The following is a 17,061-nucleotide window of genomic DNA, read 5'->3' on the forward strand; positions in this document are numbered from 1 at the left end:
TGAGTATTGGGAAAGTACACAAGGGGTAAAGTGAGATGTTAGGAACACACACATGCACTCAAAAATAATCAACCAAAGAAATCCACACCCATTAGTTATAGTGTCCAGAAGTGAATCTGTAGCACATCCCATGAGAAAGTGCAAAAAACAACAACAAAAAACCATGGCAGGCCACTCCAGGTTTTTCTAGTACCTTCCAAGGAGAGGCGTTTGGGCAGAGTGGAGAGGGGTGCTGGAGAGCCATGGGAAGAGGGATGAGAGGGGGGCCGGGAGGGCCTAGATGGGGGTCTGGAGGGAGGCCGGGTGGGAAGGGAGGCGTTGGGGCCTGACTGGTAGCGAGAGGAAGGGTAAGAGGAGGGAGATGGACAGCGAGAGAACCAATGTGGGGAACCTGATAGAGAGTGAATGGGGGAAACAAATGAGAGAGGGGGTGCAGAAACAAAAATTGACAAAAGATGTAAATAAATGTACAGAGCAGAGATGGAACATGAGAAAAGGAGATTCAGGGTCAAAAGTAAAAATGGATGAATAAAATTATTTTTCTGACAAGACAGGAGATTTGAATAAAATATACTGAGAAATATTGAGTACTGTAACAGGGTAGCTGCAGGAAATTTCACTAATGGTTTTTAGAACCATTTCTGCCATTAAATTTTCATAGCTGGTCCAGAACAGCTTGAGACTTCATACAATTGTTTATACTTAAATGATCCCTTACAGACAGTATTTTAGACCATTTGACCAAACTGAATACTTTGTTCATGTTTTCAATAACCTGCAGGTACTGTGCTTAAACTGACAGCGGAAACGCAGATGAGAAAACTAGATGACAAAATGACATGGGAAGGAGAGGATCACAGTGGTATACAGAGGAGTTTAACAAAACCAGAAAAATGTCTATTAGAAATGTTCAAATGTCCCACCTCAGCTATAAACATCAATACTATAAATAACCCCATCAGCAACTAGCCATCTAAGGTTTACACCCAGCCTGCTCAGTAAATTACTTGCTAATGTTTTAACAAATTCCGTAACACTATGTGGTTACAGTGTACACATCTGTATTAACCATGATAATATGGTGATAGTAGTGGACATATGATTTCATGACACTTTGCTTAAAAGCCCTAAAATTTGTTTGCTGTTTATCCAGAAACCAAAAATATTACTAAATCATTTGTAAAAAGTCCATTAGATGTGTTCTGACAGATTCTGGGAAGTAGAGCTAACCTACATGTTTGTGTGTCTTTATAACACTTCCAACACATTTCACTCCAACACAGTAGCCACATGTTCTTTTGTGCCTTAAGCCCTGTTCACACCGGGATGCGCTGTGAAAAACGGCACGTTTAAAGTACAAAATGCTTCACATTTTACATGTATGCTAGAAACAGCGTACAGTACACGTGACGCAAATGTATGTGCGCAGCCCGATTTTTATTACAGAAAAAAAAAAAAAACTTAACAGGTCGCACAAGCACATTTAATTCTTCTGCACAATTTAGTTGTTCCACAAGGTGGCAACAGTGTCCCAGGGCTGTTGATTGTCAAGGTAGTTGAAGAAAAGAAATGGAATAAACGGAAAAGACGGAAACGAGTGCAGCTTAGAAAGTAACCGCATTTGTATAATTCTAGCCTTAAAGAGTATAAGGACTTGTATATGGGTGCCGATCATGGCCTTTACTGCGCTGTACTGACTCTATGCCAGGAGGGGTAGTGCAAGTTGTCATCGACCACCTGTGTGCATGTACATGTCGAATGTATACTTTTAAAAAAATAAAATAATAATAAATAAATAAAAAAATTAAAAAAGTATACTTTGAAAGGCTATGCGGAAGACTGTGCACATACGCTAGCGTACACGTAAAAAAACAAAAGTACACCAGAGCCTTAACGCCCCAATGGCTGGTCAATGAGTGTTCATATCCAGGTGTAAAACACATGGTGTCAAAGCGTTAATTTTTTCTAACATCGACGGGTTAGTTGGGCTTTTTTTTGACGCGCCGCATCAAAAAGTGTCCGACCAACGAGATTCGCGCTTTTGTTCACGCGCCCGGAGCCACTGAAGTTACATTAAAGTACGACTTGATGGCGCTCAAGTACAAAACTGTTTTAACGACGACGAAGATGCCAGCACCCACCATTTTAGTGAGAGTGCATAAGATGCTCACTGCTAATAAATACTTCTGCCTACACACAAACAAGGTGTCCTTTGAAAGAACCAGATTCAAAATTACCCACTAAATACTAAGTGTATTTATGTTGTGGCTGTTTTTTGATGACACTCAAATGCAAGCATAAATTCCAAGTTTTACATTTAATTATTTCAGTGTTGCTTTCTACACTAAATAGCATTGTTTGTTTCTTTGTCTCCTCCCTGCAAATGATAATCTGCTGACTGATAGTCCAGTGTGTTTAATTTTGCACCTGGTGTGTATGTATTCTTGACCTCTTACTCAAATAGCTAAGATCCCCCATTATTGAGTCATTGTATTATCATATTGACCAAAAAAAAATAAAAAATTTAAAACACCACACTGTTTAACATTAACACCACACATTAACATTTTGGGCACAAGAGTAGTTATACCCACCCACCCCCTCCCAAAAAAATTAGATTAAAAAAAATAAAAGAATCTGGGTCTTCCCATAAGGGCGTGAATGCTATTGCTGTGACTTTGATACAATTCAAATCATTACTTATTTAAAAATAGTATACTGTTTAAAATGAGAACTTTAAGGATTTAGCTTTAAAAGAAGTATTTGTTGCAGTGGCCAAATCACCAAATACCTTACATTACACAAAAGTGCATATGTGCTTTAAGCACTTTTCAAGAAGTGTGTGAACGGCATAAAGACAAATACTGGCTCTCTTTTTCTCAGTGATGAGCGGGTGTCAGAAACAGAAAGTTGTATAGCGCCTTCTTGTGTACCGGGGTATTTCTGCTTTTCATTAAGCGCCATCTACTCTCAGGGTGCGAATTTGCACTTTCATTCAGCTTAACAGTTTAACACCTGGGTGTGAACACAAAATAATGCAGCGAAAAACGTCCCAGTGTGAACAGACCCTAAGGTTGACATGTGAGGATATATGACATCTGTGATGGCGCACGATGTAAATGTCGGAAAAAGTCATCTTATCATACCTTAGGAGGCTCGCCAATAGTTTAACAAAAATGAATATCTGTGAGTTGTACAAAATATTTTGCCATTCTAATGTGATCAGTTCAGGTATTTAAATATCCCAAGCCATCACAACAGTAGTAACCATACCTCCATTGACAACACGCTGATCCACACCAGCAAGTGTGTTGTAGTCGTGAGGCGAAGCTCTGGGTGTAGGAGGCCCAGGATTGCACTGCACCATTCTGGGTGAGTTCTGTCGTCCTGCTCCCCATGACAGTCCTGCTTCTCTGTTCCGCTGGCCTGGGGGAATGTATTTATTTTCCCTGTTGAAGTGAAACGGAAAAATTGGAAAGAACACGAAGGCATCTGAAGCATCAGTCTTAAGACTAAATATTTTGAAATCAGCTGTAATAGTGTTGGTCTCAGACCACAGGCTACAGTTACTGATGAACTGTATAAAGCTATTGTCACACCTATTCCATAGCAGAATTCGATTAGTCAGGAGTGCTACGATGAATCTCTTACTGGCTCTTATTGAGAATTGTTTTTCCTCTGCTAACATACAAGTGTAATTTTAAGTAAAGTGAAGAAAATACTATATGTGCAAATATTACTAATAGTTGTACAAGCTTTTATGGGGACTGGTAATAAAATGCCAGTACCCATAATGCAAGACCAATAATTTCTCATGCTTCCACAGACATTTTAGACCCATTCTAAATGTTCATTACAATAAATGTAAGCCATGTGAAAGAAAAATAAATGCATGTGCATTATAGAAATGTGCTCTAGAAATAAATACATGTTCTGTGGGGGGAGCTGGTCTTTACTTTCAGTGCTGTCACATTCTGCACACTGCAGCAATTCATGAAAATTAGTCAGGAAGTGGGGATTGGGTAGCAACAGCTTCCACAGTACGGTCAAAAGTGATCAAGCTGAAAAGACCAATGCTTTTACTCTTCTACACCTGGTGTCACCTAGAAGACGATGGGTTCACATTTGAGTTCGGTTCCCCTCAAGGGTTCTTCATGTCCTCTCAGGGAGTTTTTCTTTGCCACAGTCACCTCTGGCTTGCTCGTTAGGGATCTAAATCTACATCCGGATTTCTGTAAAGCTGCTTTGTGACAACATTGACTGTTCAAAGTGCTATACAAATAAATCTATGCAGTATGAAACTGAACCAGAGTTTACTTGGAAGAGGACAGAGACCCCTGATTCACTGGTAATCAATACACTATTATTTACTTCTAATCATTCACTATTAGTGATAAAAATACACTATACGTTTCTTCCACTGAGCTCATTATTGGTGCTTTGTTCATTAAAAGCTTACAAACATTAAAGCACATCAATAAGCTCAGTGTTTTGAAGCCCCTTGCCCTAATATTGTTAACTGATGGCCTGTTTAGACTTCAGCTACCATATCAGGGCTTGACATTAAGCATGGTCATGTGATTGTCCTTTGGACAAGTAAATTTGTCCAAATGAAAAAAGAAAAAAAGTTAATTGCCAAGAGAGAAAAAGGGACATTTTTCAATTGTGGTGTAAATATAATTATTTAGAAGCAATATACTCTGTGTTATATCAGCTCACAACACTTTACTTGAGTCATTCAACTTTAAACAGCAGCAGACCAAACAGTGATGTAGGAGCTAGCAACAACACTGCTGTGGTCATGGAAAGACGCAAAACACAAACTTAAATTTTCAAATCATGTTTGCCTTCATGTTGTGCTGCTGGTGTTTGCTTTTGTCATGGGACAGAAGTGTATCCTGCCTTGAAGGCACTTGTCCCCTTGACTAATGAACCTGAGCTGTAATGGAGGAATTCTTCTCACTTTCTTAAAATCACAATATAAAAATATTAGCCAAGTTTCTAGCTGTATAACAAGTTGCTTTAAATTCACTAAGAGTTACCTGCTCAAGCAACACAAAGTTTCTCTTTTTATGTTGTCTAAAATTACAAGAGACAACTTAATACATATGCAATAAATTTGACTCTCTGCAGCAGAAAAGTAGACTTACACTGGGTAGCGATGTAGCTTAGCTAGTGTTAATGGTAACCAGGGGTGGGTAGTAGTAATGTGCTACATTAACTTCGTTACACTTACTGGAGTAACCTTTTGAAAAAACATTTCTTTTAAGAGTAGGTTTAACTGTCCATACTTATACTCTTACTCAAGATCATTTTAAATCATAAAAATGTACTTTTGCTTCACTACAGTTGGTGATGCTCCTCCATGAATATTAAGTGACGTATAATGAGGTTGTGAGGCTCGCGATACGCTGCAGTGGTCTGAATGCAGACACAACAACCACTCACTTTTTAGCGGCTCAGTCCTGGAGAGGGGGAAGAAGCGAGAGTGTCGAGGGAGGCAGGGCTGTCTCTCTCTCTTTCTCTCTCTCCTGTACTGTAGTCTGTTCTTTTGTTCACTGTTTAAATGCTGATGTGGACAACTTTGTGTTGTTAACATGTTTGGTTAGTTTTTTTTGGTGTGCGAGATGAAAATTGTCCGTGTCTGGAAGGTTGTGTGTGTTATTGTACCCATCACAGGACTGGGATATAATGCTTTATATCATATAAACAGAACGGACAGATGTTCAAGGAGAGGTGTGACTTACAGTTTTCCATGCAGTCTGAGATTCAGGATTTTCCCGTCATTTTAATCAAATCAAGTAACTAGTACTTGTTACTTGAATAGTCTTCTCACTGGATACTTTATTACTCTTGCTCAAGTAAATTATTAACATTATTACCTTTACTTGAGTAATTATGAGTAGTTTTACTTGTGCTTGAATAAAAACTGGGGCTACTCTATCCACCTCTGACGGTAACATTACAGCAAGTGTACGGAGCTGTGAACATGACCGGTCAAATTATTCTCTTCAGTTTTTTGAGTTTGATGCTTTACCAGGCGCTTCGCCGGGCTGCGGACGGCTGAGAAACATTGTTTTTTAGAAAGTGAAAATGACGCACTTCGCTGATGTTGCCTGAGGTAAAGTAGAATCGACTTCTGACTGGTCAAGCTTGTTTCTAAGCAACTGCTTGTTTAAACCTGCACTTTCCTGGTTTCCGCTGTATGTGGCAGAAGGACGTGAAGTTGGTTATAACTGACTATCACAAAGACTACATCACAAATAAAGGCAGTTATTTTATTTTTTTTTTTGTTGTTGTAACTGATATTTTCAGGCAACTTGTCCGGTCGGGCAAGTAAAATTCTTTCACTTGTCCAAAAACTGTCCAGGACAAGCGTTAATGTCAAACCCTGCACATAATGACCTACAGACGTGTAGTTGTTGTCAGCATGGAGCCTGATATCTGACCTGCCGACTGTGTGTGCATCCCGCACAACAGCAGAGTATTTCTCCTCTTCCGATCGCTCGTCATTCTCTAAAGCCACACGGGCCTTATAGGTGGCGCTGGCCTCAATCTCCTCAGCCAGCTGCGCTGCACGAGCTTCCCGCTTGAGGAACTCCTCTGAATTGTCTCGCTCCAGTGGCACTCTGGGACGTTTGTTAATTAAAAAAGAAAAAAAAAAGAAAAAGAAAAATAAACTGACAGCAGGAATATATAGCTAAATGGTGTTCAATACTCCACAAGAAAAATAAAAGTAAATAAAAGTGGCATTCACATATGCTGATAATGTACACAATAAGTGATCTGAACTAGAAGTGAAGAGAGGATTGCATTTGTATAAAGTTCATTCAACCCACATATAAACAATTCATTAAACACAATCTCTTAAAGTAGAACCAAGGAGTTTTCACAAATATTGTGCAAAGGCAAAAGAGAGACTTTGTTAATGAAATTAAAAAAATACCACACCTTCACTTTATGGCTTTATAACATAAGGAAAAGAAATAAAGGCACTCACGTGTAAGAGGACAGGCTGCTATCATAGGTAGACTTCACACCATATGTTTCCTCATTGTATTTGAACATGTCATCAGGGTCCCAACCATTTGACTGAGAAAGGAGTGAAAATGTCAAAATATTAAATTGATGATTTTAAATTTCATTGCCAGACTTCCAAACAATGTCAAGTTGCAGAAAAAGTCTACAAGCTTTACCAAGTCAGTGTCGAGAGACTCCAAGCTGCCGGAGACATGCTGATCTCCTCCGTCCCAAGGCTCCAAATCCTTCTCTTTATGTTCTCCATTTAAACGAGCGCTTAATGGGTTGTCTGTAAGGTTATCTGGCTCAAAGAGAAAACAGACAATGTATAAACAAAAGAAAGACGTGGTGAAGACAGAAATAATGACTAGAGGTTTAATGCTCAGTAGGGTTGCATGGTATACCGGTACTACGGTAGTATCGCGATACTAAAGCTTCAAAATACCACTGATGTCACTTTTTTTTAACGGTAGTATAGATAATACGGTAGTACCGTAAGTAATGTATGCGGCAGTTATTACTATTTTCACTAAAACGACACATTCTAAATTATTTACCTTAATCTTTAAAGATTCCCTGTTTGCTACCAAGCGAGCTAACGTCATGCTAACCACCATGTGTAAATACTAAAAACAGGTTCGTACAAGGAGCTTGAATTTGGCTTTTTGAAATTTAAGTACTAAAAAAAACTTGAAAGTAGGCATTTTTTATCCAGAGGGGCTTAAAAAGTGCTTGAATTATAAAGTCATTAAATACGAAATCACTAAATAACATTAAAAAGTTTATTTTTGATAGAACACGAATACAATCCTTTGACTTAAAATATGACTCCATGCAGCAGCCCCGCCCCATCCTCCCGCGTTTCAGTCACTAGTTCATATTCGTTCTGTTTTCTAACAGAAACAGAAAAATGTCAACCAGAAGAGCTTTATTGGGAATCCGGCTGTACAGTACAATGCAGGATGTGAGCACAGAGAGTAGGCAGAATGTAAATACACAATGACGTATTGAATATGCTAATTAGCGCATGACATCATCTAGAAACAATTTGCAAATTTCCATTAAAAGTTGTTGGCAACAGAGCTCCTGTCATTCACCTTGACGTTATGATGAATACAGAGCAATGCCTAGGAAATGGAAAATTTCCCAATTTTATATGATTTTTTTTTTGTCAATTTCCATTTCAGATATTTATTCTGAATATTGTGTTCATTCTTAGTACGGAAGACAACTTCCATTTGCATTTCTTTGTTCTAGGGAACAACAGATGAAACATGTGACACATTGAATTAGTTGTTTTCCTTCTGTACGATTGTTCGAGTTTTTCCAGTCAGTTATTCGTTCTCATTAATATTCAGCGGAAAATTTGCCTTATTCGTTTTCATTTATAGCTATGCATTTCTGTAATACAAATTAACATAATATTGGCATGGTATTGTGATGCTACTTGGCATCGTGATACTTCAGCTAGTACATGGTATTCAGCTGGTATACCGTACGATATGTTTATGGCACCGTGACAACCCTAATGCTCAGTTAAAGGTGCACTGGTCACTATGTGATTGCTGTATAACAAACAACAGGAGAGACATTACAGGCACTGATGTGGATGTTAAGCACGGGTTCTACTTAATGTGACTGAGTGCAGATGCAGCATTAAAGAGAGCCCTAGTATTTACAAAATGATGTACAGGGATGTATACAGAAATATACAGATATTTTTACCTTTTTTAATCAGTTCTGTATAAGATTCTACATGAACTATGCTTTCAAAAGTGGGCAAACTCCCAGTCTATAGAAGATGGAAAGTATTGGATGCAAAATTGCATGGTTTACACGCTACTTGAGATGTATTTGTGGCAATATTATTCCAAAACTCTTGATAAAAAGGGTCTCTGGCTATGCAGAGAGACATGCACACAGCGGTGTGCATGTCAGCCCATTCATGCCCTGCTATGCTTACCCACAAACCCCCTCTTTGTGTCTTTTTTAATGAATGCATGATACATGTGATAGCCATCCATCGAATGCCTAGTTAAAACACCTAAAAACCTGGATTTAGGTGGGGGTCAAAAAGTACAAATTTCAAATGTTATTGTACGTGACCTTATAACTACTAGAGACAAAATTCTACCCGATGAACCGTTAAAATGAGCAGCATACAGATGTGTGAAAGCAGCTGTGTGATATTAGGTACCACTATGCTTAAAATTTAAATAACCTGTTATAATGGCATGTTGCAATAGTCTTGTGCTTTTAAAGAGAAAACATTTCAAAACAAAATGTTTCCATTAGCCATACTCATTCATTTAAAATAAAGCATTTTTACAGAGTAGGTGTCCATCCAATTTCCAAGCATGCTATATGTGACAAATGAATGAATTCATAATACATGAATTACTGATAGATAAAAAGATTTCATTTCTTGATGTCCTGGGTCACCAGGATCACATCATACAGACTGCCTTTAAAATGTACTAATTAATTTATTAATAATAATGGCACTGCAAAGCAATGAAAACAGGATAGGAAATAGGATAAAATAAATAATAAACCATGCACTTAAAACAACAGCAAGGCAAGCATACTAGCTATCAGGTTTAAAATAATAATAATAAAGGATTACAAGGACTGCAGTAATCTGAAATAATTAAAACATTACATTACAGCAAGCAACAGACTTGTTTTGGTTTTTTTAGCTTGAAGGACACCTGCATTTGCACATGTTTTATGGCAAAGCTTGCTCTGTGTATTTGCTGTGGAGGTTAGATTTATCCATATTTCAGATAAAGTGCAACTGGCATGACACGAGCATTTGTTTATTTATTGTGAGAGACACCAGCCCATCTCTAAAGTATAACATTTCAGAAGCGATGTTAGGAATCTGTGACGATGTGGTAGAAACGAAAGCCTCTTTACAGCTGTAGAGCCAAACAGTTCTGAGCACAGACAGTAACCATTCCAATCACTGTCTTCACTACAGATGTGCCTTCTGCCTACTTTTTATCGAATATCTATAAGTGTTAATGAACTGCTGTTCGACTGACCACTAGGAGAGGAATGAGATGTCTTTAGCGCAGTGGATATTAGTCCTGTCCTTTTGGGTGCACATCAGTGTGCTTCACAGATGTAATAGATCAAATTGGACAAAAAACTGAACACACACCAAATGTTTTACTGAAAGTCAGCTATATTCAGCACAATGTGTCGTATGTGACATTAAAAATTCTAACTTCTAAAGAAGAGTTAATATCTCACTGATCACAACTTGATCACATTGACTACGTTTACATGCACATCAATATTCTGATCTTAATCTGAATTTGGCAGTATTGTAAATGACTCACGTAAATGCCGCAATCCTACTGCCCGATTCAGATTAAGACAATATTCTTATCCCCACACCTGGAATATGCCAGGTTTAATCGGAAATTTGTTGCATGTACACATCTTTTTCATAAAATCCACTGAAAGAAGATATATGCACATGCTCAGTCCACAAGGAGTTGTGGCTGCTAACAGATGCTGTAACAGAGCTGTAGGCTCGGCATTTAGGAACGGCAACTCAAGTATACTTGCAACCATGTATACAGGAATATTCCGATGCCTGTACGCATACACTGTATTCGGAATATGGCCGCAACCCGAATACAGAGCTTCAACGGAATTTGATGTACATGTAAACGTAGTCGACGACAGTGTATGTTTTGGCCAGAAAGTACAGAGATTTACTATATTTGCGAGGGAAAATACAGACATGAATATTCTGCTCCATGAAAGAGCAGCAGCAGATTTAAAATGAAAAGCGTAACAGAGCAGCTGGGACATGCGTGTGCAGTGTCAAACCTGAGCTACTTGCTCTGTCTCTATAATAGTTTAAAATAGTTTTAATCCGGTTGTACTGCACATTCCTGAAATTGTATTAACTCTTTTGTCCTGTGAGCTTCATATTTGACTACACATCAAAATATTACCAGGTGTGGCGTTTCAGTAGTCATCTATTGCTTCCTCAAATGGTTGAGCAGGTATTAAAATAGTCAAGATTCATCACAGTAGTTTTGCTTAGCTACTTCCTTGTCCTGATTTAGCAGCATGACAGATGGAAAAGAAGAACTGTACCTGTTCTCCTGTTTAGAGCTTCAGTGGAAAAGAGGCGTAAAGGTTCAAGGACCTTAACGTTTTAAATATATAAAATGGATATGAAGTAACGTTGGCCATGAAGTAAGCACTCTCAAGAAACTAAAGGATTTTCAGGCCTTTTCATTGCCTAATGGAGTGAATTTAGTCCAATGCCCAGGTTTGTTTAGAAATGTGGTCTAGTATTTTACTCAGTTCTGTTTCATGTTAATGTTGAATGTGTAAGGGTTTGGCATTGCAATCTATCATCTTAGAATCCTGCAATTCTTGTAATTTAAGATGTCAGTGTCAAGGACAAAGACTGCAGAAAAATCGAATCATAAGAATCATAACTGGCAGTAGCACAGCTCAGCATCTCAGACAAATCCATCAGTGCCTATAGCACCCATTGTTTTTATGTCAATGTCATCTATAATATGGCAAACACACGACATGTGATATTAAATGGGGTAATAAGCCAGATTACCTTGCTCTGATGAGACTACACCCAGTGCAAGAGGAGAGAGACAGAATAAAGAAAGGGTCAGATGGACAAAATTGAGCAGGTTATAAATCAGTGCTTTACATCCTTGGTACACACACACACATTCAAAAGATTATTTACAAAACAGCACCAAACAGGGGGGAATGGTTTTGAATCAGGACAACATCTTTCTCAAATATTGCAAAAGCAGCAGAATCCTTAGTGCAGCCCAAACTATAAAAGGTTTTATTGGGATGTTAGAAGCCATTTACACATGTGTGTGGGATTAATGGGAAATGGGACGTGTTAATACAGTAATGCTATTCCAGCTGTTACTGTTTGAGACCTTTGTGGGTTTTTTAAAACAATTTATGAGCAATAATAATGAGTCCGTACAGTATCCGCAGAGTTTTTAGTGATTGCTGCCAAAAACACTTGATTTTACTGCAGACTTTTTCTAAATTTCTGATGCAATTTGTGGAGGTTTTTTTGTGCTTTTTTCAGAAAACTATCTGAATTGGTGAAATCGCAATTGTACAAAATTGTTCTACACGGTCTTTCGCACTGTTGTTTGTTGGTAAACGATACGTTTTAGCTGAGCTCATGTTCGATGCACGTGAATCGAAGAGGACTTTGGCTGAATACGTGTTGTGGTGATGCCAGATAATGTGTCTTGGCCCAAATCTGCAGAAAATCTGTGGTAATCTTTGAAAAATTGCAAGCTCCTCTGAATATTCTGCCATTTTCTTGATTTTGCATTAATTTCTGCGATCACAAAATCACGAGATTCTGGCGGGACTGTAATGATTATGGGAACGTATTTAACAGAAAGTCTTACAAAGGCCTCAACAGTAAACACAGTATGAAATCTGTAAATATTATATCTATAAAGCTGACTTTAATATCTACCTGTCTATACAAGTATTGCATGGCTGGTTGAAAATGGAATATTTCCCCTTCATTACTGTTTGCATCCAAATATTCAACAATAAAGTAATGAAGGGCCTTTTGATTGAAAACATAAGGATGGTCTCTGATGCACAATATTGTACACAGTAGGTTTTCAATTTTCTATTAAAATAATGTAGAAATTTCGTGATTTTCACATAGTATATTTGGTCTTTAAAAAGTACCTGGTTTTTAAAATCTGTGTATTTGATAAGGAGCACCGGGGACAAATTTTGCCAAATCAGTATTAATACAAACATATCAACGTTACACATCAGCCATGTAATAATATACTGGCATAGTGCCACACTCCTACACAAAAGTCGGACCGACTTCATGTTAATGCACCTAGCACAGCTTCTTGGCAGCCTGTCTATCATCTGTATCACATCCTATTACTCTGCTCATCCCTACTCTTTAAATTAGTCATCCTTTTCATTAACCATGACTGAACACCGATCCACACACTGTAGGGCAAGATTGATGACACGGTCACAGAAGCATGACAGCAATCACAGCAAGTGTTAGCATACAACATTGTTACAATGTTTCACCTTTTTTGGCATAGCTCAGGTCCACATCTTTAAAATGCACCACCACAACATCTGAAGCCTTGAAGATTATGCTCTCGACTATGTCCTCACGTCGAGGGCCTACGTTTGGCTCTGGACTCTTCCTGTGGGCTGCATCCAGGACCAGATCACACTACAGACACAAGCGCGCACACACACACAAATTATAAGACTGACTCAACCTTACCTTCTCTACACTGTCCTCTTCACTGTATCACCCAATAATAATAATAATAATAATAATAATAATAATAATAATAACATTATTCATATACAATTTTTTGGTATTTCGAAACTGCATATACACATTATATATCTGTCTGTACCTCTGGACCATACGTTTTGAAGACACCCTCGTAGATTGCGCCATTTTTCACTTTGAGTTCGCACTTGGCTCCCTGCACAAGAAGTAAAAATGATATCAATCATTTTTGTACAAAATACAAAAACTGTTAACGATTTAAAACCTGATTTAAAGCCTGAATTTGAGAAAAGCACCTCGTTCGTTCTCACGGTGACAGCTTACAGCTTTACACTTTAATAATATCGACTCCTGGAGGTCTAATAGGCTACAGTGTTCCACTATTAATATTTATGTTTATCTCAAATATCTAAACATCTCATAATGACTCAATTAAAGCCTGGTCACAACGGCATTACTCCAATTATTAACAAGAAATCAATCTGGAAAAACAGCCGTCTCTTTAAACGTACCACCACTGAAGTTAAGACGTGAACCATCCTCATATTTGCATAAACTCCACTGAAGGCCACCTAAAAACAGAACAAAATGATCAGTGCTGCAGTCAACAATAGCATGAATACACTGCAACTCAAAGTCTAACTCAGAGTGCAGAGATATTGACAAGAAGAAAAAAAAAAAAAAACAACGACGTTGGACTTACTGGTGCGGAGTGTGCTTTGGCGCTGTTACGTCCCCTGCACAAAAATCAACAAAACTTTAACTTAAGAATTAAATCAATACATTTGTACGGCAGCATACTGCACATTTCAGTATTTACAAGGTCATAAACACACAAAGTGACTTTCATATACATTCAATACTAAAATCTCTTAGACCGTTGTCAATGTGGCAGCAGGCGCATAACACCATGACCAATATTCAGGACGGTCACACATTTTGCTACAGATATTTAGCAGGTTATCTAATAAAGGCACCAGAGTTTCCACTACAAAACTTTGGTGCTGGCCAACGTGTCTGGGAATGATCAAGTTTTTTACACTTGTAAACTTGATTATGTCTGTAATGTGTCCTTGAGAGTCTTGAAAGGTGTCTATAAATAAAATTTATTATTAAAGTTTACCAGACAAACTGGGGAAAAAAAATCTGGTCATCTCATTTTGGTGTTTATTTTCCACTGTAACTTTTTTGGACTATGCATAGTATATGCGATTGTGGCAGCGGTGGCGTGGTCAAGCGACAGCAGAGGATGGAGAGGAGGCGGGTTTAAGAGTCAGTTAAAGCATAATGAATCTCACCTGTGCTGGCCCGAGTTTACTTGTGTGTGTCAGTGCTTCCCATAATGAGCAAGCGAGAGAGAGAGAGAGAGAGAGAAAGAGAGAGAGAGAAAGAGAGCTGACCAGCACAGAGACGTGTGTATGGTTGAATGAGTCTGATGAAAAGCGAAAGTAAAACGAAAGAGAATTAAAAGGCCTTATGAGTTGTCCTCAGCCAGCCTCCTACTGCTTGCAAATAACCAAACAATCAAGTCAAACGAACGATAAAATTTTATTTATTGGGGATGTGTGTTCTTTCAGCCACAGGAGCATTAGTGAGATCAGGCACTGCTGTTGGGCGAGGAGGTCTGGGGTGCAGTCGGTGTTCCAGTTCATCCCAAAGGTGTTCAGTGGGGTTGAGGTCAGGGCTCTGTGCAGGACACTCGAGTTCTTCCAGTCCAACATTAACAAACCATGTCTTCATGGAGCTCGTTTTGTGCACAGGTGCACCGTCATGCTGGAACAGGTTTGGGTTTCTTAATTCCAGAGAAGGGAAATTGTAACGCTACAGCATACGAAGACAATCTGTACAACTGTGCGCTTCCAACTTTGTGGCAACAGTTTGGGGAAGGAACACATAAGGTGTCCATAAACTTTCAGCCATGTAGTGTAACGTAACTCTGGACACAAACACTAGACTGCATTTTAGTGACAGGCCCCCAAAGCAGCTAACTGCTAGCTAAGTAAGGGTTTACGTTTTAGTGTCCGTGCGTGTGTGAATATGTGAGGCAGTCAGATGTGCGTCTGCCTTCATACATCAGGTGGATGCGTCTATTATGGGGCAGAATATGAAAAACTGGATGGAAGTACAGGAATAGTGGCAGAATTTGCAATATCCTTCATAAAGCCCCTGGAAGTACTACATCATCTCACATGACCAGACCAGCCAATAACTCATGTGTGTTCATCTGAAGACTTGCTCATGCAGGACACTGTAGACATGAATTATGATATTCAGTCTGTACAGGGTTTCACAGAGTTGCTTGTTATCGTTGCAGCCAAAAATGCTTGATTTTGCTACGGCTTCCCCCCCCCACCAAAATCTGCAACGCAACTGGCTGATGATTTTGTGGAAAACTACTTGAATGGCGTGAAATCGTTTCGTACGGTCTTTCGCAGTTTCACCTTTGCGACAACAGAGGCTTTTAGATAACGAATGAACCCTTGTACCTATAACACAGCGTGCACTTTATTTTTATTAATGTATTTTAACAACACCGACCAAATTGAAATTCTGATGGCAAAGAAAGCAACTGGCTTCACATCTGTATAAATCTGAGCTCACACCGAGGCAGATTTCACCACCAAACACCCCTAACCCTAACCCATTATACACAACACCGGCTTATTAAAAAAAACTGTTCTGAAATGAGGACTACTTAATAAACAAGACTTTTCTGCGCATCTTGGGACTGACGGAATAAACTAGCACGACGTCCGATCCATATAAGTGCACTAAATAAATTTTAATAAATCACATGCATTTGAAAAACTGATGTATTTGCTGTGTAAGAATTTGCAGTTCACTGAAGCAGTAAACTGAGATTTTTAATCAAGCTGAAGTAAGCGACAAAAATACAGATTACGCTGCTGAAACACTAAATGCATTTGAAACCCTGTTCACAGACAAGGATCTGCACAGAAAATTTCTTTTTTTTTTTTAGCGAGCAGAGTTTCCGCCTGGTACCATGTGCTGTTCATTAGAAACTTTAAAAGCTCGATGAAACAGCTGTGACTGATTCCATATGGTGACGTATTTCCTTCTGAAACTGGAAGCCAGGGCGTGAATGTGTCCAAGGACTTGACTGATTTCCACAAAAGCCGGTAGCCAATACCACCTGCTGGATCTACACAGACTCAGCAGTGGCTAAATGTGGCTAAACGTGGAGGAGAGAATTGTCACGCCCTCGTGTTCAAAACTACCCTGATGTAATCGCTTGAGAGGGGGTCACCCCCACAAACACGTCATTTAGTTGCTGGTAGAAGTTGGTTTAATAAGCGCTTGTACATTTGCACACATTAAGTTATTTACTCAAACTAATAAATGTTATTTGATTGTGTACATTGCTAATAGGCGTTTATGTTTTCACTACCACAGTAGAAACAGGAATTTTAATATTGGCTCTGAGAAGTTCTAGTCTGTAAAGGATTTCGTGGAGTTTTGTTTTGTGATTGTTGCAGCCAAAAATGCTCGATGTGTTGTTTTTTGCGGAAAACTACCCGAATTGGCGAAAACACAAATGCACGAAATTGTCTTGCATGTTCTTTCACAGTGATGTTTGTTGGCAAATGAGACCTTTCAGCTGTGCTCATGTCCATGCCCGGACGGTGTATAAATACAACAGAAGTGTGATTTCGATCGGTCAGTCAGTCGGCACTGAACTAGTCCTCCAAAAAAAAACG

At 38.8% G+C, this 17,061-nt stretch overlaps 1 protein-coding gene across 7 annotated transcripts in view; it reads right to left on the reverse strand.

Annotated features, from left to right (window-relative positions):
- Nucleotides 1–17,061, reverse strand: part of atxn2 (ataxin 2) — a 43,074-nt gene that overhangs the window by 21,061 nt on the left and 4,952 nt on the right. For 4 of the 7 annotated variants that reach the window (XM_053610290.1, XM_053610289.1, XM_053610287.1 and 1 more), the window contains exons 2-11: nt 14,046–14,079; nt 13,855–13,914; nt 13,467–13,538; nt 13,123–13,273; nt 11,624–11,638; nt 7,197–7,321; nt 7,001–7,092; nt 6,450–6,629; nt 3,274–3,449; nt 194–391 (exon numbers count right to left, since the gene is read on the reverse strand). In XM_053610290.1, coding sequence (XP_053466265.1) covers nt 194–391; nt 3,274–3,449; nt 6,450–6,629; nt 7,001–7,092; nt 7,197–7,321; nt 11,624–11,638; nt 13,123–13,273; nt 13,467–13,538; nt 13,855–13,914; nt 14,046–14,079 — 1,103 coding nt within the window. The remainder of the gene's footprint in view (nt 1–193; nt 392–3,273; nt 3,450–6,449; nt 6,630–7,000; nt 7,093–7,196; nt 7,322–11,623; nt 11,639–13,122; nt 13,274–13,466; nt 13,539–13,854; nt 13,915–14,045; nt 14,080–17,061) is intronic. The other 3 variants (XM_053610291.1, XM_053610288.1, XM_053610292.1) reach the window with 2 other exon arrangements.

This window comes from Ictalurus furcatus, chromosome 22 (genome assembly GCF_023375685.1).
Source record: "Ictalurus furcatus strain D&B chromosome 22, Billie_1.0, whole genome shotgun sequence".
Lineage (NCBI taxonomy): Eukaryota > Metazoa > Chordata > Actinopteri > Siluriformes > Ictaluridae > Ictalurus > Ictalurus furcatus.